The 24,205-nt window shown below is 42.3% G+C and overlaps 1 protein-coding gene across 1 annotated transcript; it reads left to right on the top strand.

The window, feature by feature from the left end:
- Nucleotides 1-630: 630 nt before the first annotated feature.
- SERINC5 (serine incorporator 5) lies at nucleotides 631-23,745 on the top strand. The gene is made up of 11 exons (XM_010072633.1): nucleotides 631-810; nucleotides 7,824-8,002; nucleotides 8,289-8,371; nucleotides 11,269-11,362; nucleotides 12,952-13,163; nucleotides 13,995-14,090; nucleotides 16,939-17,065; nucleotides 18,740-18,806; nucleotides 21,820-21,859; nucleotides 22,531-22,678; nucleotides 23,552-23,745. Exons 1-11 carry the CDS (start codon nucleotides 685-687, stop codon nucleotides 23,697-23,699), a joined length of 1,320 nt encoding a protein of 439 aa, XP_010070935.1. The 5' UTR covers nucleotides 631-684; the 3' UTR covers nucleotides 23,700-23,745.
- Nucleotides 23,746-24,205: the final 460 nt, after the last annotated feature.

Raw genomic sequence — 24,205 nt, 5'->3', positions numbered from 1 at the left:
GTTGTCTGTTTGTAAAGCCAGCACAACTATCCCAAAGTGTGCCTTAAATGGTTTTCCCTCCCCCTTCTATTTGCTCAAAGCCTTTAGTAGCATAAAAAGTTCTATAGAGAAAAAAAAAATTGTGTGAGTACCAGAAAGGGCAGCTTAAATAGGACAGTACAGTTCTGGTGAATTGAAGTGGATCTATGCAGCTTGTTTTGGAACAAAACCTCCAGCAAAAACAAAAGCAAACAGTTTTGGAGTCTGTGCCTTTTGTGCAGATTTGTTTTTTCACTACAGAGGAGGGCGAGTGTATTGCAGGAGACAGAGCCTTACCATTGCAGTCCTGTTCCACTGGATGAAACATGTCAGGACCATGAGCTGCACAGAGATAGCAAAGAGCAGGATTAAGAAATCGGGAGCGGTTTCTCCTTACCCTCTTCTCTCTCATCCTTAGCATGAGCAAGAAACTGATGTGCTTAAACCCAGTAACTTTTGATATACATGACGGCCTGCTTTCACTTGAGTACTGCTCGTCTGGGAGGAGACAAATTAAGTCTTAGTTCTGGAGTTTTACAGGAAGTCTCCCAGCTTCCCTGTCTGACTTTTGCAATAGAATCTTAAAAGGGGTAATGGAATGACTTGGTTTTTTTGTCTTTCCAGCTGGCCTGCTGCTGTGGTACTGATGCTTGTTCCTTGTGCTGCATGTGCTGCCCCAAGATAAAACAGTCAACCAGCACCCGCTTCATGTATGCGCTTTACTTCATCCTGGTGACTATCATCTGTTGTATCATGATGTCAACGACAGTAGCTAACGAAATGAAAACGCACGTAAGTAAGAGAGATGAACCCATTGCTGCCCATGGGAGGAAATGGGCCTCCTTCTAGAGCTCTTTAAGTATAGGGGTACTCCCTCAGAAGAAGTGGTTAACTCCCTCCACCCATCCACTTTGAAACCCGGCAGTGGTGATTTTCTGTGCTCAGCCTCTTCCTGTTGGTTTCTCATCCATCACATGTATTTCACAACAGGAAGAGTCGAGGATCACAGGACTAGCAGCCTTCCTGCTCTTTCATTGTGCAGAAACCCACTGCTGTGAACACATCCCAGGTTTGCTGCGTGGGTGGTGTCACTAGAATCTGTTAGGGAACACATTACAGTAGAACAAGTCAGTTCACTCTAACATTGAGTTCATCTCTGGTAACTTGTTTAGCAGCAGAAGCAGCAAATTAGAAAATAATTCTTCAAGTGTTGCATTTATAATTTTAGTTCTATGTTCTTGGGACTGTGTGACAGACTACTGCAATGCACAATGGCACATATCCTTTGCAAGGGGGTTTTTCTTCAGTGTGCATTGAGTCATTGTGTTCACGTGGCCTCTAACCACAGCAGATACTGTTCATCTCTAATTGTCTTTTTAATTAAAAAGCTTCAAAAGAATAAAAGGAGCTGTGGCTAAAACTAGATTTTAAAACTTGACTTTCTTTCAGAGACTGAATATAACCATCCTAAGCTAAATGCTCACCAGTCTGCTTGTGGTCAACCATTAGACCTGTTGTGTGGTACCCATCTTTGGTTTGATTTCTTAAGCCACCCAAGTTGCTCTCAGTAGCACAAATCCTCTCTCTCACCCTCTGCAAACTACAGGAAAAGGAGTCTGTTTTTAAGTACAGGGAACAATGGATGAATTGCTTAACACTTAAAAATAAAGTTTCTGCACCAAAGTTGGCACCAGGCCTGCTTTGAGGTTGTGAATGAGCTTGCCCTGGAGTTTCAGAAGGCTACCCTTGCTGCAGGCATCTAATTGTTTTGTGTTATCTTCCCCAGAGGGAGTGCTGGTGGGTGCACGTTTAAGGCTGTTTACTCATTTAACCAGTTGCTGGTGAAGTCGGTGCCCAGCTTACCTTCTGCACTTGGTTTTGCAGCAGCACAATCCAGAAGCTGGTGGTAGGACCTTGTGCCTACAAGGCAGATGAACCAGCAGGCTTGTGATGGGGCTGGTTTGAGGGTTTCTGGGCTCTGCTGCCAGTGACCTTTCTTTCTTCCCATTGTACCCTCTTTGTATGTTCTGTCCTAATTTTATTTCATGTATTAACACTTTGCTTGAGTTATCCTAATGCCACCATCTTACCCCCAGCCACCAGAAGTTGCTGACAGTCTTGTTAAGAGCACCCAGTACAGACCTGGTGCTTGCCTGTGAGCTGCAACTTAAAAACTGTTCAACATGTGTGTGCTGAAATTGCTTGCCAGGAATTACTTTGACTTACTAGATGCTTAGCTTGGCAATAAAGTGAATAACCCAAGGAACTCAAGTGTGTGGGAAACAAATTACATGCTCATATCCAAATTTCAGAAAGTCGTTTTCCGTCAGCGGTGTAGTTTTAATGCAGCTTGTGTCCCTAACAAAAAAATACTCGCTCTTTATCCAACAGCAAAGTGGTTCAAGAAGCCTTCAACAACATGCTTTTCAGTACTGCCAAATTTCTTTTCCAGTTCATAGTCTTGAAAAGCTCAGTGTGGGAAGAAATGACACAAAGAGTAGCTGTTAGTGTGAAGTGGAAAGATAATCACTTTGTATTTGGTGTCCTTGAATGGGAAATGGACCATCTGAAAGTAGGCTTTCTTTATCTGCTCTCTAATTTAATAATTATGTTCAGGGCTGTTAAGTGTTCAAAGACTCCTGAAGCTAATTCAGTACAGTTGTAATAGAGTCCACCTTGAAAATATTTATTCAGACTAACCATTCTCAGCTTCCCAATGATGAACTGTGTTTTGAAAGTGCTGGGCGCTTGCTGATTCCTCTGCTTTTGGCTTGATGGTGGAGCACTCCTAGCTCCTGAAGCCAGACTGTAAGCAAACACTTTGCATGATGCTTCTAGGACCTCACCTTTTCTTTCTTGACAGGAGACAGAATTTTAATTAATTAATTTTTAATTATAATTTTTTAAATTCAGTATTTAAATTTTTTTTAAAAAATAGGATTTTAGTGCAGTCCTTTATGGAGCCATAATCTTGTCAGGGAACTGTGTGTCTGCTTTACCAGTTTAGAGTTAAAATGCTGATGTTATGTGAAAGGAATCTCTCCCTTTTCAGTGAGAGCTTTTTTTGGTTGATTTGCTATAAATTCCCAAGACTAAAGTAGTTCAAAAAGTATTTATTGAAGCACTTGGTCCTTTGGCATTATATTGAGAGGAAGCAGCAGCAAATGTACATCTCTTATGCACACCTTAAACAGAGACTTTTAAAAAGTGTTTGTTTGTTTGTTTGTTTTTTCAGTATCTATCCCCACGGTCATACATTCTGTCTAATAAAACACGTTTAGGACAGTTTTTCAGTTCTCAAGGTGCCCTACTCTGAAGGTGCCAGCCCAGATCTGGGGACCTGCTCTGTCCCCTGCAAGATGGCTGGAAAAATGAGGCACTGTCCCAGGAAGCTCAATTGCCACATGCTCACCAAAGTTGGCAGGTAGATGAAAACATGTGTCAGTGAAAGGACATGGTACCTGTGGAGTATTTGGTTATGGTTTCAAAACCTTGGTTCCCACTCTGACGGGTGACATTTTGAGGACATTGTATTTTGTGGTGAGCCTTAAGAATCAAACAGTGTCTTTTGTGGAGGAGTTTTTTTCTCTATTGTTTTCACTGTTCTCTACTTGTGACCTGTTCCTGCACCCACAGGACACCAAGGAAGAGAGGCCCAAAAGGTCAAATTCTGAAAAATGTGCAAATAAACCAAGGCATTTGTATTTGATCTCTGGGGAAGAAGCAAGAGGCAATGAAGGGGTAGGGAAGAAGTGGATGATTTTGACCAGGAAAATATTTTGAGCAGTAGTGTGTAGAACAGATTTCAGAGGAGCAAGGCTGTGTATCAAGGCAAAAGATGGGGTAGAGCATCAGTCAGGGCATGAGAGCCTCAGTGATGGGGACAGAAAGACAGAAAAGACCAATATGCAGCTACACAAAATGGTTTACAGACTTGACTCTGTTCCAAAGTCAAGGAAAGCAGGAGCCAACTTGAAGAAAGGCTTCTATGCCTTGATCCATACATTATTTCTTTTTTCCAGTTACTCTCTTTTTTTGAAAAACAGGTAGAGCTTTACTCACAAATGTTCTGTTGTAAGCAAAACTTTGCATTTTACAGGCTTTGAAAGGATAATTGAGAGAAGAAAAGGGAGAGAATTGATTTGGTCTGTTGAAATAGTGCTTTGATTTTTTTAATTAAATTTTTACTGTTAAAGCTGTTTCAAAATTGGTGGTTTCACCATGAAAGTATCCATGTCCTACTTAAATAGTGAAGGGGAAAATAAGAAAATATGTTTTCAGGAAAACAAACACCAGTAAAAACCAGTTGTGTCAAAGTATTTCGGTTCCAGATGGTTGCATGTTCTGGCAGAGCATGTCTGCAGACTTGTTTCCCCAGCCAGGTTTATGTGTTGGCCCTTAACTCCATTACAGTATGTTAAACCCCAAATTTAGTTTTTTAACTCCAGATGACCATTGCCTATTTCTGGTAAGAATTTAGCCATAGATGCAAGACAGTATGTGGTTTGGTCTGATTGGTTTTTGGTTTTCTGTACCATTTCTCAGCTGCTCAAGACAGGTGGTTTTACCTGGTTTCGTACCCTTCTTTCACCACCTATCCAGATTTCCTTTCATGCTTCCTCCAGTTCCATAGCAAAGTTAATTTGCCACGTTCTCCCTCTGTTGGATGAGGACATCCAGAGGAAAGCAGTCTCCTTTGGGCTCTTCAGGGCCTATTTCTACACACTTCTTCCTTCCTATTACCCCTCTGATGCTATTTCCCATGCTCCTGCATTCACTTTTGGGTGCAGACAGACCCAAGCTCAGAGGTGGCCAACACCCAGCCAGATGGAGCCCGGACACAGTGTGTACGTGTTGGCTTGCTTCTCGCACTGCATTTATTTACAGCAGCAGCAGCTTCCAGTGAGGAGAAAGAAAGTTCAGGGCAGTCTGTCCCCGGTTCTGTAGATGTTGCCATCATCTCAGAGGGTTTCACTGCACTTGGAAAGTTACTGGCTTTGCAACGGAGGCATTTACATTATCTGAGCAGATACTTAGTTTCTGTGGCCAGAATGCTTAGTCCCCTACTTAGAGGCCAAAGAATTTAGCTTATTTTGCTTTTAAAGGTTTAAAAGTAGACAATTCACTGTATCAAACTTGGCAAATAACTAATCTGTGACTTTAACGGCTGGCAAAACTACCCAGCACATCGAAAGTCTTTTTTAATTTATTTTTTTAATTTTCATTGAAGAAGTCACGTAAGCCTTGATAAATTTTTCCCATCAGTAGATCATCCTTTCATGAAAACATGCCCGTTTCATTACATCAGCCCTTTTGTCCCCAGCATTGTGCTTGTGTTTATTATCTGCCAGGGTACCCAAGAATTTGGTTTTATACTTGTTTTGTTCCTTCAGGATCATGGGTCTCCAAAAAGGGCATTCAATCCCGCAGGGCTATTCCTGTGGCCATCACTTATTACTTCATAGTGTTGTGCATACTACATGATGGCTGAGCTCTTTGTTGCTTGTGTAGGCACAAACTGAGCTATTGTTCTTGTGAATCCATCTGTTTTCTCTCAGCCAGAACTGTAAGGAAATTACTGCTAAATGGAGAAAAGAACATATAGGGTCAAAAACCCCATCAAGATCTGTGTAGAAACCTATGCAATTAAAGAAGATGCCCATTTACAGTTACCCAGAGATCTGTTTTTGATTAGCTAGTTGATTAAGCAAGTTACATGGTATTTTTTTGTTTTGTTCTATAAGTCTTGTAAGCAAAATGCTGCTTGGTGCAAAGTACAGTTCATATAGAAATCTGCCTCCTTGGTCAGTACTGTTGTCTATATCAAGCAAATATCTAATTTTCACAGAAATATTGTTAGTTCAATATTATGCATCTTTTTAATCTCTGCTGACTGATGGCTATTATAAGCAAAGATCTGGAAAGTATTAATTGATAGCCCAGTTGCTTTCCCTGGCATTGCTGTGTTCCCTTGGCTTATTGTGTCATCACTGTGGCTTTGATAGGTCTCTTAATTGTTCCAGTCGGTTCATTTGCTCGTTTTGAATGCTGGCATGTTTACCTAGTTTGACGTTTCATTGCCTTTCAAGACCTGGGAAGGGCGTCACTGATGCTCCAGAGAGTTTCTCATGAGCTCTCTAAAAACTCTTAGGTGCAAGTTAGCCTCAGCTACCTGTTTACTGTCCAGCTTCTTATGCAGTCGCTACTTATCTGTGAGTTACTTGTGAAAGACTGTATCAGGGTGGCCCAGCTTCAATCTGTTCTTGTAACACCATATGGCTGTGTTGAGACCTGTGTTTCATCTGCTTGGCTGGTTCTAGCCCACCTAGGATTAGCTTGGTACTATAGGTAGGTTTGCTACCCTTAGCACAGCAACTCAGTGTTGCTGTGAGCTGCTATTCTTTTGGGGAAACTGCTAGGAGGGTTGTTGAGCTCCTGACTTGTTAGGGTTGCTGGCACAGGATGGGAAGTTGCATACTCTACGGAGGGAAGCAAGCTTTCAGAGCCTGGTGGCTGGAAGCCAGCAGTTTACGTGTTTATCCCTTGTTTCACGCATGTCAGATGGCTTTCTACCCAGCTCAGAACACTGCCTGATCGCTTGCTCTCGAGTCCTGTTTTTTCTTTCCTTGTCTTGGTTTTGCGTACTGACCTACCTGCTGAAGGAAGGAGAGACTCCTATCTTTGCTAATTTCTTTGAAGTGGTTAGGGATAGTGTTGCCCACAATCTTTGAATGTTTTTCCTTGGCAAAATCTGGCCTGGCTGAATGCTTTCTGAAGTCTGAGTCCCATTTGCTTTGCCCAAATTTATTTGTGCATATTGTGTCCTGGCAAACTTTGTCTTCTGCCCCTTCCAGTTACCTGTGCAGGTTGCAGCAGTCAGCTTCAGAGAGTTTGATGTGTTGCTCAACTGGTCTCACCAGCCTCAGCTTAGGGCTGTGAGCACACAGAGAGGCCCTTCTTTCTTTGAAACGAATGGTGGTTTTCTAATTAAATGCCTGTATTTCTGCACGGCTGAATGGCTCCCTGGCTGTGAGGGGGGTGTCTGCACAGAGGCACCCCACAGGAGTGGGTCCTGGCCACACAGACCTGCTTTTTTGAGTGCCCAGCATCACGTCCACCTAGTGAAACTGAAGCCAAAATGTGCAACTGTTTGCTTTCCCCTTGTGGCAAGAGCAAGGCCTCAAAGGCAAATATTTAATGAGTCAAGGGAAAGGTGGAATTTTCCTGCCTTTCTGTTAATTTAAAACAAAGTCAGGGAAACAGGCACAACTCCCTTTTGGAGGCTATGATGGAGGCCAGGGGGCTTGCTGCCCCTGTGCTACTTGGGTGTGCTTCAGTCTGCGTTTCCAACAAGGGCAGCATGAGCCAGAGCTTCATGCCTTGCAGCCCCATTCATTCCCCTTTGGCTGGTAAAACTGCAGGTATGGGTCATGTAAGCTGTATTACTGAAGCAAACAAAGTCTTTTGCTGTAAAGCATGGGAAGCAGGGAGAGGTCCTCGGGATGAAGGGATAAGCAGTAGAAGGTAGGGATGGCTTAAGCCAACAGAGCAGAAGGAAAGGTAAGTGTACTTGTACCCCAAAGCATCTAGAAGGAGTTGAGAGTTGAGGCTCTGGAAAACTCCAGTCCCTTGTGTTTTACATTTCTTTATGTCCCTTGAACCCTTAAATCCAGGCTGAGGGGTATCAAGAGTGAAAGGTGCCAAATGAAGCCAGTGGAAAGTCAGTGGTGCTTAGACAAAGACATGCTTAGTTACAAGAATCCCCATGTCCTATCTAACTGCTTGTAATGTGTTATGCTTTTCAGATTCCCTTCTACAAGGAGGTGTGCAAGGGTATTCAGGCAGGTGAGATGTGCGAGAAGTTGGTGGGATACTCTGCGGTGTACAAAGTCTGTTTTGGAATGGCCTGTTTCTTCTTTTTGTTCTTCTTGTTCACCATCAAAATTAACAGCAGCAAAAGCTGCCGGGCATACATTCATAATGGGTGAGTATTTGTTTCATTGCATAACTTCCACTTCTCTTCACAGCTTTGTGCTGCCTACTTTCCATTTGGGTATAGTAGTATGCAAAAAAAACCCCAAAACAACAGTTGATTTTACTGCTTTTGTCAGAAATAATGCAGTCAAGTGAAAACTGACTGAAGTGGCAATCAGTCATCGAAGGCTGTTTTTTCTCTTCTTGGTCTTTAAATAGGGATTTCTCATGGTATTTGAGTTGAAGGCCTCTAATTCCTTTTATGACCAGATTATTTTTTTTTTCTTCTCGTCCAGATTCTGGCTCATTAAACTTATACTTCTGGCAGCAATGTGCTCAGGAGCCTTCTTCATTCCCGATCAGGACACTTTCCTCAATGGTATGTCTTTCCTGATTTTTTATGCTGCTTTGTTCTGTGCTACCTTGTGAAGTGGTTATAGATCTTAAAGGTTTGATCAACTTGAATATAGCTGTATTTCTTCAAGTAGCACCAGTATAGTCCAGGTGCAAAAGGAATATATATAAAGCTGTCTGGGGAGAGCTCTGTGTGCCCAGAGTACGTGGTCTTCATGTGAATGTTCAGTAAAGAGCATGTTTTCTTCTGAACAAGAGCAGGCCAAATGGGTAGGTAAAAACATAACTGCAGTGCTGTCTTGCAAGTTCTTTAAGAAGCAGGGAGCTGTAATGGCACACAAGACATTGTTGACTCAAGAAGGCAGAGCCTCGTGTTAGTTTGGCTTGTGCAGGTAGCTCTGCTGTAGCGCAGCAGCTGGGGTCCGTGATGCACAGTGGAGAGGTGCCAGTGCTCAAGGGGGCACAGTGACCTGCCAGGCACTGGTGTTTGCTGACAGAAAACCTGCAATGCTGCAAAAAAATTTGGGGTGTTGTTAGCTTTCAGACTGGTGATGTAAATGCAGTAAGGTAAAATTAGACTTCTTGGGGTGTGTTGGGAGTGCTCTGCTGAGGATGCCATGCTTGAAGCATTTCCAGTTCTGGAAGACGCCCTGGCACCACATAGGCATGCTGGTACTGGTGCAGTGCTTAAATGCCAGCTCCAGGGTGGGGAGGGGAGGAGGGGGCTCTTCTCACAGGTCTCTTGTGGTCCAGGACCAAAAATCCTGGTGATACCGAGATGAGTTTGTGCTCTTCAGGTTGCCAGGTGCTTGCAAGCCCTTTAGCTGTTGAGTCTGGGCAGGTGGGGAGGTGTGGAATCAGTAATGCAAAAGAGCAGCTGTGTCTATTGCCTGCTTCCACTAGGGCGTGCTTGGTTTCCTGTGTTTTCAACATCGATCTCACCTAGGCAGGTTATTTAAAAAGGGAAGAGGAAGGAGTAGTGGGGGAAGAGAATAGAGTGGGCAGATGTACTATGAGCACAGTGCTCTGAGAAACTAAGGTAAAAACCACTTCAAGTAAGCCACTGAGATAGATGTAATTCGGCTTCTTGCTCTTACTGTCTGTTTGGTCCTGGTTCAGTTTGATGCCCCAGAAGTGAAGGGCTCTTTATCCCTTTTCCTGTCTGTGAAGTCACAGGATGGCTGTATGTACTTGTCCTTAGTAGCTAATCACTGTGTAGGTCAGAAAGATGTAGCGGTGTAATAATTGTAGGAGCAAGCGAGGCTGCCTATCATCTTTGCAAGCAACCCTTTTCATGGTGAAACATTGTCAAGAAATTATGTGTTTGGGGAAAAGGGGAAACATAACTTTCTGTGTTGATTAGAGTGCTGTTTTTCAACAGCAGTCTAACCTAGTGTGGAGATGCACTGTAATAAGCTTTCTTCCTTGAATGAGCTATTGACTTTTCTCTCTAAAGATGTATTCTGCACATCCTGCTAAACTGTCAGCCCCAGAATTTGAGATTTACAGATGGTTTGGGTATTGTGTGGTTTTGTTTTCACTTTTTGTCCCCTCCCATCAAGAAACATACACTTGTTTTGAGTATTCCCCCAGTTGGTTTTTTTTTTTTTTCTTATAAAAAATATAAAAGCTCTTGCCATGCTACCTGTGCTTAGCTGTTTGTTAATCATGGAGGAGCAGTATTATTACCTGCAAGCACTAAGTTTGTGTGGGCTGTAGTGTTAATATCCACACTGGCTATGCTAACTTGATCTATGATGGATCCATAGAACATCCTGCCTGTGAGAGTGGGAGATCCTGAAAGTCTGGCTGTTTAATTACTCACTCAATTGATGGTCTGTTTTTTCCTACTCTGCCTCTCCCAAACACCTTGTTCCCTGCCTAATTTTTGTGTACTTTTTTGCATGCAAGCTTCTTCCATTTTTTGTTTTGTTTCTTTGAAGAACAGCATTCTTATCAAGTGTATACAATAAGTTTAGCAAAACCAGATAAATGGTATTTTTGCTTGCTTTCAAATAATCAGCTTATGGTACAGTTATTAAAAAAAAAAAAATCTCTTAAGGGTAAGAAGCCCTGACTGTTCAGTTCTTCCACTTCTCTTATACAAGCTTTTTTCAAAAGGAAAACACAATGGTAGGATATGGCTGAACTTTGCTAATGCACTTCCTTAGTCTTTTTCACTTGAATCAGCTGCACACCTGGAGTCATCTGTAGGCTATACACTGCACAGCAGCACAACCTGTATAAGCAACTAAACATTTAAGAAGGTATCTGTATTTCGTCAGAGACTTCTGATGTTGCACATAAGAGATCTCTTGTCTGAAGTATTCAAACAGCTACCCAGATACAGTATTTGTAGGTCAATGGTTAAGTAATCAAATAACCTGTCTTAAAACTAGTCAGTGAATACCAAGAGTTCCCAACTCTTTGGGAGTGGCTCAGGACAGCATTTCTAAATAGATAAGCCCCACCTTTGTTTTTCTGTGGTACTGGAATCTGGAAGGGAAGAAATTCCCCTTTTTAATACTGGGTTCCAGTACCTTGCAATTTCAGGGTTTAGATTCCTCTGAAATGCCCTCACACAACCTCCCTCCTGCCAGTCACAAATAAAGGTTTCAGTATTTTCTGTCCGAATATAGTAGCTCATAGTCTCCGCAAAAATTCTCTAGGTTAGGGAAACTCTGTAAATGTTCTAAGAGACTTATTTTGAAAGTGTAGCAAGTTGCAAGCTAAATTCATCAGGGAGCTAATTTTGTGTTAGCTGAGCTGGCCTTTCAGGTAAAATCTTTCATCTCCTGCTACATCTGTGGTCTTGAGATACTCAGACTGCGTAACGGCTTCACTGCATAGACAGTAATTCCATTTTATCTCAAGGGAAAGGCAATTGCAGTTTGACCTATTTTCTGCCTCTCTGCCTTGCAGCCTGGCGCTATGTAGGAGCAACAGGAGGTTTCCTTTTCATTGCCATTCAACTCATCCTGCTTGTTGAGTTCGCACACAAGTGGAATAAAAATTGGTATGTGTTGGGCAAGTAGTTATTTGCATAAAATTCTGGTGGACTCCTGAACAATACATATAACAAGTAATTTGTAAGTAGCATGGATGTAATTTCTGAAAGAAAATACTTTAATGTCAATATTTAGAGCTGTTAATCTTTACTTCATCCACTTTTCTCCTTCCCCAGCAGAGATGTTTCTGATTTATTCAGTTCTACTCTGCTGATTTATTTTTAACCCAAATTGCTCAGCTTCCAATAAGTAGTAGCATGTTGGGATGCAAAAACCTTTTTACTTTAAGTTGTTTATATTTTGTGTGAAAATAGCCTGCTAAGAAACAGAGTGGTGCAAGAGGATAAAACTGGATTTGCAAAATATAACAGTGAAACTGTGTGCAGTGATGTAAACTGGTAAATCCTGTTTTTCTCTGTTGGCTTAATGCACATCAATTTTTTTTTTACCTTGACATGAGAACTGCTGCTTTCTCTTCAACTTCTCTGCTTTTGTCTAAATATGCAAGATTTCATTATTGGCCCACATATACCCCATTTTGACATTGACTTCATTTCTGGCTTAAGCATATTTGTTCTTACCTTCCAAGCCCTCAGCCTCTCATCAATTTAAAATATTTCAGTGGTCCTCCCACATGTACACAGGGACTCCTGCCTCCACATCCACCCTTTCTGTCTTTTACTTCTTCCTCTACAAACTTTTGCAGTCCTCTCTTTTTCTAGTTAGCATACTGACTGCTAAGAAGGAGTTTTAGCAAACCTTTGGGCTTTGTTAGACACCTGTTTTCAGGGAGGAAGATGTGACATACCACAGATATTTTTACTGCTAATTAATGTAGCTGCTTTTCTGTGAATGAAAGATTTCCCGCAGCAGCATTTAACTTTAGCACTTTCTACATTAGATACTCTTTTAAAATAAAGCATGTTTCCACAAAACAAAACAAGAACAACAAAACGTAAAAAAACCTTCCATGCACCAAAAAGCCCTTTGTGCCAAAACAAATTTTTTCATTGCTACTCCTAAAAAAAAACAGTGATCTTTGCAAGAGGTGTTTGGAAGGTGAATAGAGGAAAACAAGATGGAGACCACACTTTAGCTGAGGGAGACTGGTGGGATGGACCCAAATGGAGAGGAGGCTTTCTGAGTGAAAGGGTAGTAAAACTGTCAAGGTAGCGTGAGGCACAGAAGAAAAGCCCTGCCAAGGAATATGCCTTTGCTGTCCTTGAGTGATGAGCGCCACTTGCTAACTGAGCCAGGGGGACTCCAAGTTCCTGCTGAGGACATCCCTGAAGTATTGAGCTGAGATGTGCTGATAGGTTGATCCCAGAGATGGGGAGTTCTGGGAGTCACGCTGGGCTATAATTAGAGAACATCTGGGCATGATAATACAGAAGATAAACACTAATGCTAAGGAGTGTTTTCCTCTGTTTCATGGGAGGAACCTTGCAAGAGCCTGTTGTGATGTAGAGACGTATCTTTGCTTCAGGAAAGTAAGCAATGTCTTTTGTGTTTGAGGATATGAACTATTTGCTATTAGCAATTTTTTTTGGGGGGGGAAGGGAAGACAAAGATAAGGTGCTTTTCTCTCTCTCCCCAGGACGGCAGGTGCAAACCACAAGCAGATGTGGAATGGTTTGCTTGCCCTGGTCACTCTCATCTTGTACTCCATTGCTGTGGCAGCCCTGGTCCTCATGGCTCTTTTCTACACACATGCAAAGGGCTGCATGTACAACAAAGTCCTGATCGGTGTTAACGGTGGCCTGTGCCTCTTTGTTTCACTGGTGGCCATATCGCCCTGTGTCCAGAATCGTGAGTCCACTGACCTATTCTCCTCACAGGTTTCTTATGCTGCCACAGTTATGTGCCTGGAGGCATGAGCTGTATTCTGGGCAGAAAGTCTCATGACAGTTCAGAGCTGGTGCTGCTCTTGCCCCTGTCCCTTTATCTACACTGTGAAGTGCTGTTGCTGGTCATCAGCTCGGCTGCTAAAACTGCAGAGGTGTGACATTTTGGGTGTGCCATCAGGCAATAATATGGTAAGGATGGCTCACGTGCTGATGGCTGGTAATGTGTTGTGGAGCTTACACAACTCTTGCAGTGGTAGCAGTTGAGGTAGTAGCTGTCAAACTCATTCACCACTGCTTTACTATTTACTTTTGACTGCTTGTGATTTACCATCTGTAATGTTTGGGCCTGGAGGAGCTGACAGCAGTATTTCATGCTTCAGTATATTTTATGTGTGCTGTTAGTATCCTGCATACATTGGACCTGAAAATAGTAATCTGAGTGACTCCAACACAAATTTTACGGGCAAATAAAACTCGCATGGCAGCTTGTCAATAGCTTTTGGAAAGCTGGTGCTTTTGGTGAGAGCAAGAGGTGATTCTTTATTTGCATGGCAATTTTTAATGCCTTTCCAAAACAGCTAGCAGAACTAGAGGACAGACTCTTTTCTTTTTACATGACAGTGGAAACGTATCTAAACTGCCTCAAAGACTTATGAACTGCTTTAAGTAAAACATAAAAGATACTCTTCTCTTCTGAAAGATACTAGTGTGCTGTTCTTTAAAGGATATGAATTTTTTTTTCAGTCTGTTAAAATGTTTGCAAAAAACACTTAATTTCCTCTTTCTTGTAAAGGCCAGCCCCATTCTGGTTTGCTGCAGTCAGGAGTTATCAGCTGCTATGTTATGTACCTCACTTTCTCAGCGCTATCCAGCAAGCCACCAGAAACTAGTAAGTTATCTAAAGCTTTATGTAAATTATTTTAAAAGCAAGAATTTAGCAAACCTGAATTAACAAATTCAGGGATATAGGAGTGCTGGGTTTGGTCTGTTCTGGCCTATGCAGAAGAAATTACAAATACTAAAAATAAATCTGTGCAGCAGAGAGATCATGCAATTGGCACTCTCCATGTACCTTAAATGCTGCGGTCTAGGGGAGCATAACTTACCTTGGGTGAGTTGCATCTGTTGCAGGAGACCAATTCCAGTCTGGTTCCTAATCATCAGATTCAATCTATTTGGACAGGGAACATTCTTTTCACTTTTAACTCAAGACTTTTCTCATTCAAATTAGTAATGCTGAAACCCACTTCTTTATTATTGCTCAACTTTAGTGTTGAATAGTTGAAACAACAATAACTAGAGAAAAATAAGTCCATTGGCAGGAAGAAGTTTTTACAGACGCCTCCCAAGAAGAAAGGGGAGAGATGGGGGAAAGAATTATTCTCTGTCACACTTGTGTAGGCACAGGCAAACATGAAAACGTATTCTAGAGCTAGGAAGGAAAAACAGTATTTAGGTGGAAGATATACTTCTGGAGCTTAAGCAGTGTTTCTGAATGAATATAGAAGTTAATTTAGAAGGCATCTGAATTACTCATAAAACTTGAAACAGTGTAAAAAAAAAAATGGGGGAATAAAATTATGTATAGTATTAAATCATTGTCCTAGTGTTCCTTCATGCTTGCAACAGTCAAAGCCTTCAGCTGTTAAGTGGATGCTCTGAATCTTCTTGTATGTATTGCAAGTGTGGTTAGTGCATTTGTTAGAGTATGAGTCAAGCACATCTCAGACCTCCTGAATCAGATGTTCCTCCTTGTCTTCCCAGGCCAGAGAACTCTCATGGTTGTCGTCTGCTCTCAGATACGCTCCTTTCTTCCTTATCAGTACAATTAGGACTCATACTGGCCTGCAGCTTTTGCAGTGGCATGTTCTGGAGTATGTGTGAGGTGCTGGCACTTACTAAGGTGTCCCATGCCCTGTCACTCAGATTTGCCATAGACTTACCTAATGTTCACTCGTTCCTCAAGGAGTGACTTTCAAATAGGCCATCTTGCAAATTGGCCACCTTACAAACCAGGCCTGAAGAAAATGCAAGCTACAAGTATTTATTTTGCAACACACAAAAAACAGAGTTGCAAATGTCTTTAGAAAGAATGGGCAGTCAAAAGGTAATGTCTGTTACCTTTTGTTTGTGCTTATCACAGAAGCCTTAGCTTTTTGGTGCCAGACTTAGATAAAAAACCTGCCGGACAGTGGACCTGCCTTGCTGCAAAGGCATCTGGGATAGCCACTGGTGCGGCATTCTGCACATCTCTGGCCAAGGTGTTCCATAAAGGCTTGTCATCCTGTTGTCCCAAATCTGGGATCATTCACCCGGTGTGCAATAAGCCAGTCTCACACACAGAGTTTAGATACTGTGTATTTCATATTTGGGCAAAGATGGATGCTGGGTGGTAATTTCACAAAGCTAGCATATACCCATTACAGTCACATTGTATATGTGAAATTTATTACGTGTGCTCAGTGAGTGAGGGTCTTAATTCAGGAAGGGTCGACCAGACACTTAGAGGTGTGGTTTTCACATTATAATGAGATAGTTCATCCTAAGAGCACTTTAATCTAACCATTTTAGGACTTGTGATAAACAGATTTAACAAAGCACCCATGCTCTGGGTGTTTTACAGTTAAAGGACAGCAGTTCCTGCAGTTCCTGATTAGGGGTCCTTCATTAAATCACTCTTATTGTCTTGAAAAACAGACTGACTCAGCACTATCTTACTGTTCACATATTTTTGGGGTTAAAAGTTTAACTTCTTAGTTGCCAGATAACAATCCCTTCTTTTGCTCCCGCCTCTGTGCTGTTCCTGCTGTGTACTGCTAAAGCTGTTTGTGCAGCCCTGCAGGGCCATGCAGAGTCCTCCCCCACCAAGTCAGGGGACTGACTTTGAGTTTATTTTTAACCTGGGTGTAGCCTTTGCTGCATTTTGCCTTCTGTCCCTACAAACAGTTGTGCAGTCCCAGTGGGGATGCAGTTTGGCTGCTGGAAGTAAAGAGGAGATAGGAACACAGTTTGCCTTAAACAGCGTTGTCTCAAAAAGCTCTTGATTTGAGATAAGGTGCAGCTATAATCTCTTGCTTTGGGGTGATGCTGCAGGCTACGACTCTGCCTTGTCTTGACTTCAAGCAGACACCAAAAAGCTAGATCTATCTTGTAATTGATTATCAAGGACTGAATTGGGTTCATTTCAGGGACCTGGAAGTAGTATTTGCTTAGGTGTTAAAATCTTGCCAGTAACTGGTGCATCTCCTTTTCTTTGGTCTTCTCTACATCAGTCTGAGAACAGGGTGACTATACACCACCTTTTTTCACTGAGTATGAATTTCATAGTTGTCCTCAAGGCACCCTGCTGTCAAAGAAGTCTATGGTCCCAAGTCCATACTATCTTGGTATTGTATGGCTCTGTAGTCTTGGGTGAAGTGCTGATAAACTTCCAGCTTCTTATTTCTTAGTTAACCAGTCTTTTTCTTCATTTGTCTGCCCAGGTCAAACAGGAAATTTCACTACCCTACTAAGTTGTGTTTTTGCTGTGCCCAAAACACAGAATCTGCCAGGTCAGATTTACAGAATTTTTTGTGTAAAATCTTTTTAAAAGATAGATAGAAACAATTGAAATGCTCCTACCCAGTGTCTGAAGTAATGAAAATAATTCACTGAAAACCTTCAGTCTGAAGACTGCTTTGAAATGCAGTGAAACGAGCTTTGCTAACTGTTCTTTTTATTTGTTTTATTTTGTGAAGTCCTGGATGAAAACAATCAGAACATAACAATCTGCGTACCTGAATTTAGTCAAGGCCTGCACAGAGATGAAAACCTGGTTACTGGCCTGGGTACTACCATTTTGTTTGGCTGCATTTTATATTCTTGGTAAGTCTGGGGGTTTGCAGTTACCTCACTGTAAACGCAATGTTGTGGTCCAACTAGCAAAGGCTTATACCAGACCTCATCCAGACAAAGTAATGGGGAGAAGTAGAATAGAAGTGAGCTGGAAGGTTCATATTCTCCTCAGTTTCAGAATGGTTAGATGTTTTAGCCAAAAATGTTCAACAAGATAACTTTTGAAACAAATAAATGTATTTCATTAAAACCAAACAGAGCAATTTACATCTAGAGACGGACGGAAAAAAATTCCAGCTGTCCTTGATCCCAGAGTCTCAGGGTGCTTTGATTCTGTTTTTACTCTTCTATAAGAAAAGCTCTACACAGTTACGACCAGCTAAAAAAGCTATCTGAAATTTCTGTAGCTGCCTGGCAAAGGCTCTGGCTGTTCCTTGAGGGTCCTTAAAACAAATAAAACTGTCTGGGAGGATTTAGGGCTTCCTTTGAACAAGTGATGAGCACAATACTGCCATCAGTATTTGCCAGCGATCTCCTGCTCTAAAAAAAAATCTCTTTGTGCCCATATACTTTTGATGCTCACCTTGTAGTATTGCAGCTCCCATCAATAGATTAAATCATGCTCTGGGACAGGGACGGGGCGGACTTGCTGATAATTGAAGGGTGATGTGTCACTTGTTTAGGCTGTGTGTGGGTTGCCAGGAGGCAGCACTGCCTGTCTGCTGCAGGTTTTCAAGCAGGTCCTGCTTCACAATCTGTCCACTTCAAAATTCACATACTGAAACTCCATAATTTCAAAGTGAAAATTAGAGACTTTCTGAGGAAGGTAGCACAGCTACTCCTCTGCGATCAAATATGCATATCTGTTCCATTTATCAAATGTATGGATATCATGGATCTAGTTCACATCAGAACAGTATTTCCAGTGCCTCAGGAAGGTGTTTTGGGAATGCTAACAACCTTCACCTAGCCTGCAGGGGAAGTGCAGCGTGTAGCTGGGTAGATGGTAAGGCCTTCAAGGGGAATGTTTTGAAGTATTGCTTACTAAAGCTCAGTGTGTACAGCAAAGCATTAGCACACCTCTCCCTGTGGGTAATGAGAAGTTTCCAACCCAAACAATTCTATGAGTACACATCCTGAAAGGGGAAGACTGGGCAAGAAATGTTTCTAGTCAGAAGAAACTGGAAAGGATTCCCCCCAGACAACTACAATCATACAAGAAAGTGACTTCCAACAACTGCTACATTGACAATAATGGTTGGTAATTTACTTTTGAAAACTGACTGCAGCCAGTGACCTGTCACTTTGCTGGCAAAGGCTTTACAGAAATGCTGAGCCAAAGCTGTGGCTGTGAAGTTAATATAAAAGGACTGGTTGTGCACAGCTGGGGAGATTTCTTCTGCATTGCAAATTGGAGCGCTTAGCTGTTTGCTGCTGTCTGATGGTGATGAATTCACCACCTTTCAGGAGTGACCTACTTTTAAGCTTGTGATTCAGCCTGAGTTGGCCAATGGCTGTCTGTCAGGCTGGTTTATACTTGTGCAGAAAAACTTGTTGCATGCTTAGTGCTTGATGCTATATCCAAGCAAATTATTAGCTCAGACATGAGAGCAGACTATTTATGTTTGCTGTGGTGTTGAAAAGGCACCCTGTTGGGGTTATACGTATGCTGAGGGTTTTGACACTATCTTTTTTTGCTCCTAGTTTGACCTCAACAACACGTGCAAGCTCAGAGGCACTGAGGGGAATATATGCAACACCTGAAACTGAAGTGAGTTCTTGCTTCCTCCCACAGGATTTCTGTGCAGACTTCCTTATCTGCTTTTCTTGCTGTTGTTTTCATGGCTAAGGAGATTGTAATTAGGTGAAAACAAAAGCTTTTTCTACGTGCCTCTGGGTATGGACTCCTCAGAACACGTGTCCACATTGGCCCTTCTGCAGCTCTTGCTGGGCCCATGGAGGGGTCTTTATGTACTGAAATAATTTGTTGCTCTTGCAGTTTATTTAACATCCTGCAGGCTTCCTGCAAATCTTGTGCTCCACACAAGCTCATGTCCTCTCATTTAAAGGAAGAGTCTGCTGGGAAGCCGTCAGAAAAAGAAGTGGAGGCGTTCTTGAACGTTTTCAGTCCTGGTTGCCTTTGTTCTCATAGCAACTGACTATGATCCCAAATTATTATCTCTTATTTCCACACACAAGTACTTACTTTCTTTTTGCCCGTAATTTCACCTTGGATTATATTTCTTGTCCCTGTTTCAGCAGTGCAGGTTTCTTCATTCCACCTGCCTATTTCTATGGCCGCCTTATCCTGGAAGCACCCAGAAGCACTGGGAAATTAGTGGGTTTTTGCAAAGCAACAGTTACCCCTTGTGTGGGCTTGCTAGTTTCACACTTCAAATGTATGTGTGTGTTCGGAGGATGAATCTCCCATTGCTAGCTCTCTCTACATTGGTGTTACTTGCATCTGCAGTTTTAACTTCTGTTTTTCAAGTCTTTAATCAGTGCTTGTGAGAATCCAAAAATGCAGAAGTATCTGCTGAGGCACTCAGTGTTTGGAGTAGCTGCGTGCGGGGAAGCAAAATGCGTTTCGCTGTGGGAGTGGTCAGTGCTGCAGGAGCTTCCCTCTGGCAGGATGGTGCCACTGGACAGAGTGCTGGTGCCAGCGCTGAGGAGCTAAGCGCTGGGTGGCTCCTTGCACTGGACACAGCCTTGCAGGCAGACAGCACCCAGACGTGGCTCATCCCCTCTCAGGCAGGACATACACCTTCTGGCCCTGTGCTGAGAAGTGACAGGCTGGGGCCTGGGGGGACCAGAGAGAAAACAGCCACCCTTCACACTCACCCACCTCCTCTGCCAGCGTCAGCTGTAGGACATCTCGTCCAAAGGGCCTGGGGCTGCAGTGCGCCCCGCGGCAGGAGCGCGGGCAGGCTGGGTCAGCTGGCATAGTACAGATGCTGGATGTGGCCCCCTCACCAGGAAAGTCCAGCGCGTCTGCCAGAGAACTTGCCAGCGGGATAATTTCCGCACCACTTACTTTTAAAGAGCGGTACAAGAGCCATTGAACATAAATATAAAGAAATGACTGGTGAAGAGCAACTAATTGGAGTCTGATTGCCTTCCCAGTGGCAAAGATCCTTTGTCTCCTGGCTGGGAGCATGAACACAGCTCTGCAGTTGCTTGTGTTGTGCAGAGGGTCTGTAGGCGTCTGTGCTGAAAACAAATGAGTGTTAGAAGGGGCTAACAGTATGTGTGCCAGCATTGCTAATTTCATCACTCTGTGTGTGCAAGGACTTAACTGCAACTAATTAAAAAGTTTGTGAGAACCCATCACTTGCTTCAGAATGTGAGTGCAGCCCAAGGGGAGCTCAGGCTGGTACTGCAGGTGAGGCTTGGCATAGCAGTAGAAAGAAATACGGAATAAGGGTTTTATTTAAACTCTCAGACAGTCTCTTAAAAAGAATGAGCTTTTTGGCTTTTCATGAGTTTATGAACCCAATGAGTACATGTAATTGAGGATGCACAGAGTAAAATCTGCCATTTTTCTGTTGGATACTTTACTTTAAAGGCGTACTATTTGATTTTTGGAGGTGTTAGGAAGACTTGCAACTGGCCCATGCCGACCAAGAGAGAGGCTACAATTCATAGAACTACAAGGGTAGAATATTTATTCATGTGCATGACATGGCCATGCCAAATTGGGGCATGCCGAATGTGGTTTTACACAGGGTCCTTGTACCCTTCAAGCATTCAGGTACAGCATGATTTGACTAATCACTAACACCACACTTATGCATGGACAGCTCTAAGCTTCCAAGAAGAAAAGTTCTTATTTCCAGGGCCAGGCTGTCCTTTAGCTTGTTTTACTTAATACCAAAGTCTCCAGTAAAACTCAACTACTTCATTACATTGCAGTGTATACTGTGAATTAATTTATATTGACAAAGTTAATACACTTTCGTACAGTGAAGACTGATTGCTATAATAGGGAAGGGAGTTTTCCTGACATAGTTCATTGTCTTCATCAGACCACAACCAAAATAAATCCCAGAGTAGGATTTTATCGGAACAAATAATGTTGGCGATGCACTACACAAAGTGCTGACTTGTACTGTGGTCTGGTACAGAAAATGCACTTACTTACATACTTATTGGATGGTCAGCACCCTTTTCCCACTTACATTACTGCTCAAGAGAAGAAGTGTCAGCCTCAGCTCTCCTTTTTCCATCAGTTAAAACAAAAAATCTCCATTCAAATAAAGCAGTAAAACCAGTTTTACTCATTCCAGCCCCTTTTCAGCAAAATCTTGCAGAGATAATTAGATTTCTGACCTACGCTTGTGCAGTTGTCATTTCTAAACCGTGCAGCAGGGTTTTAAAAGTTCCTTACATTTCAGTAGAGAAGTTTTTTATTTAAAAAGCACTTAGATGCAAGTCTGAAGAAGTAAGTCTCCTCTGAGCTACTAACATGCAACTGCTTTACTGTAGCTTTTCCACCGGTTTGTCATAATTATGCACCAGTGTTTGACCTTGAGTTATGTAAAATAGGTAATTCTTAAAGAATGGTTAATTTGCTACAAATCTTACTGAGTAGGTTTATCCGAAGCTTAGAAACTGCTGTTAACTAATTGGAAAATCCTAATTTGAGTTTTGTGCTGGTTGGAAATACAAACCAGACTTTTCTAAATTAGTGTCTGTAATGTAGACATACCAGACCTTCCTTCACCAGCTGTTCTGCTTCTTTGGGGTAGCACAGACTCTTACCCATCCCGTTGTTTGTTCCACAGGTGGCTCGTTGCTGCTTTTGCTGTGTGCCTGATGGAGACGGTAATTACATTTTTACTGCACCATTTACCTCACTTGTGGCTTTCAGACCAAAGCCAAGAAACTAAGGACACAGCTGCAGATGGAGAGCTGCTTGTATCCTTGTTCTGTAGCATATCAGACTGAAGCAGCTGCAGTGCTCAAAGTTAGGCTAGGGAAGGAAGCAAGAAATGTAACAATACAATTTTAAAAGGACAGGCTGGTTAATAATTCCTTAAAGGAAAGTTCATCACTGCAACATACAAAGCGTAAGCCCTGCTCTTCATGTGCTTGTGGGTGTGACTGCTGAATTTTTGGCTCTGCAGGGACTGCAGTTTAGGAATGAGTTAGGAAGGGAGTGTCCTATTTGCAGACCTAGTACAATCAGGGTTATCAGCTTGGACTTGCCAGAAGAGTGTCATACAGGTAGAGCAATTGCAATGGCCTAAATGCTCAAAATTAGTTAGTAGGCCAGAAAGTTGATACAAGGCAGGATTTTTGTGGCAGTCCCATTTCTTTTACTAAAGGCTTAGGCCTGTACCCCAAGGGCAAGGAAATGAACGTTCAAGTGTTGCTCTATATCACACTTTCCTAAATCACATCGTAGATGTTTCACTATGTTCTTCGTGTTGCCAGCTGCTGTTTTCAGTTCTCATTAAATTTGCAGAAGCTATCTTGTTTCCTGTCTCTTACAGCTGATGCTGAAGAGCATGCAGAGAAAAGGGGAGGCCAGACTGTGATTTATGATGAGAAGAAAGCCACAGTGTACAGTTATGCCTACTTCCACTTTGTTTTCTTCTTGGCTTCGCTCTATGTGATGATGACAGTAACTCATTGGTTCCAGTAAGTGTATTTCTTTAAAGCTGAGTGTGGTGGGGTAGCTTTGGCTGGACGCTAGGTGACCACCAAGCCACTCTATCACTGCTGTCCTCAGCAGGACAAGGGGGAAGAAAATAAGATGGAAAAAAACTCATGGGTCAAGTAAAAGGCCAAGGCCGTGCACAGAAGCAAAGGAAAACAAAAGATTTAATTCTCTACTTGCCATCAGCAAGCGATGTCCAGCCACTTCCTGGGAAAAAGGGCCTCAGTACTCATAGCAGTTGCTCCCGGAGAAAAACATTTTAACGGATGCTCCCTTGCTCCTCCTTTCTCTTAGCTTTTATTGCTTTATTGAGCAGAAGTCATATGGTATGGAATATCCCTTAGCTCAGTTTGTCCTGGCAGTGTCTCCTCCCAAGATCCTGCCCACCCTCAACCTGCTGGGGGGAAATTGCTGTGGAGACAGACTTGATGCTGTGTGAGCACTGTTAAGCAGTAGCCAAAACACTGGTGTTGTCAAAAACTTTCTAGCTACCAATACAACACACAGACAGCACTATGAGGACTGCTGTGAGGAAAATTAACTCCATCTCAGCCAGACCCAAGACATTGAGAAATTAATGTCTCTCTGTGTTGAGAGGGGAGACGTGAACAGGAACTTCTGCTATTGGTGTGTCTCCTCTCCTTAAGTAAGAAGCTGGAAGAGACATTGCAAGTCTTTCCTGGGAAATTATTGAGCAAGATCTTGCTCTATAAAGGGTTGCTCTCCTGTGCTTCATGTCTGGGTTAACCTAGCTGGAGTGTGTGACCCACTTTGAAAAACAGAGGATACTGCAGTCTGAGATATGAATAGTGAGTTTATTTTTTTTTTTTTTTTTTTTTTTTTTCCCTTAACAGTTACGAAAGTGCTGAGATTGAAAAATTCTTCACTGGAACCTGGTCCACCTTCTGGATTAAGATGGTGTCCTGTTGGGTTTGTGTCTGTCTGTACTTAGCAACTCTTATTGCTCCACTCTGTTGCCCAAACAGAGAGTTCTCAGTGTGAACACTCAGAAGGTCCTTCTGTGTTTTTCTGTTTCTTTTTTTTTCCTGTTACAAATGAAATACAACAGTCATTTAGTCATGAGGAAATACCTGTCGCCCACTTATGGTAATGTACGAGTTAGGAACTTTTTAGTCAGGCTGAACAAATGATTGGAGACTTTTTAACCTTTTTTAATTGTCATGAACAAGTATTGCCCACTGGAACAAATATTTTCCAAAACTTTGTAACGCTGATGTGTGGAGTGTAGGAAACACAGTTGTTACATAAACTGGAATAAGTGAAATGCTTTTCACATAACTGACAATCTTTCTCTGGCTTCATTGGCAAGAAAAGAAAAAAACCATGGTGCAGATCTATCTTCTTTCTTCCTGTGAATGTTGAATAACTTCTAGCAAATATGCATTCCTTTTTTATACTTTTTTATTAACTGTGTCTTTTACAGTTTGCAGTGGTGATTTGGACTGCTGTTTTGTACAGCATATAATTCTTGTAAGTACTATCCAGAT

This window comes from Pterocles gutturalis, unplaced genomic scaffold (assembly GCF_000699245.1).
Source record: "Pterocles gutturalis isolate BGI_N339 unplaced genomic scaffold, ASM69924v1 scaffold21242, whole genome shotgun sequence".
NCBI lineage: Eukaryota > Metazoa > Chordata > Aves > Pterocliformes > Pteroclidae > Pterocles > Pterocles gutturalis.
This window is presented reverse-complemented; position numbering and strand designations above follow the sequence as displayed.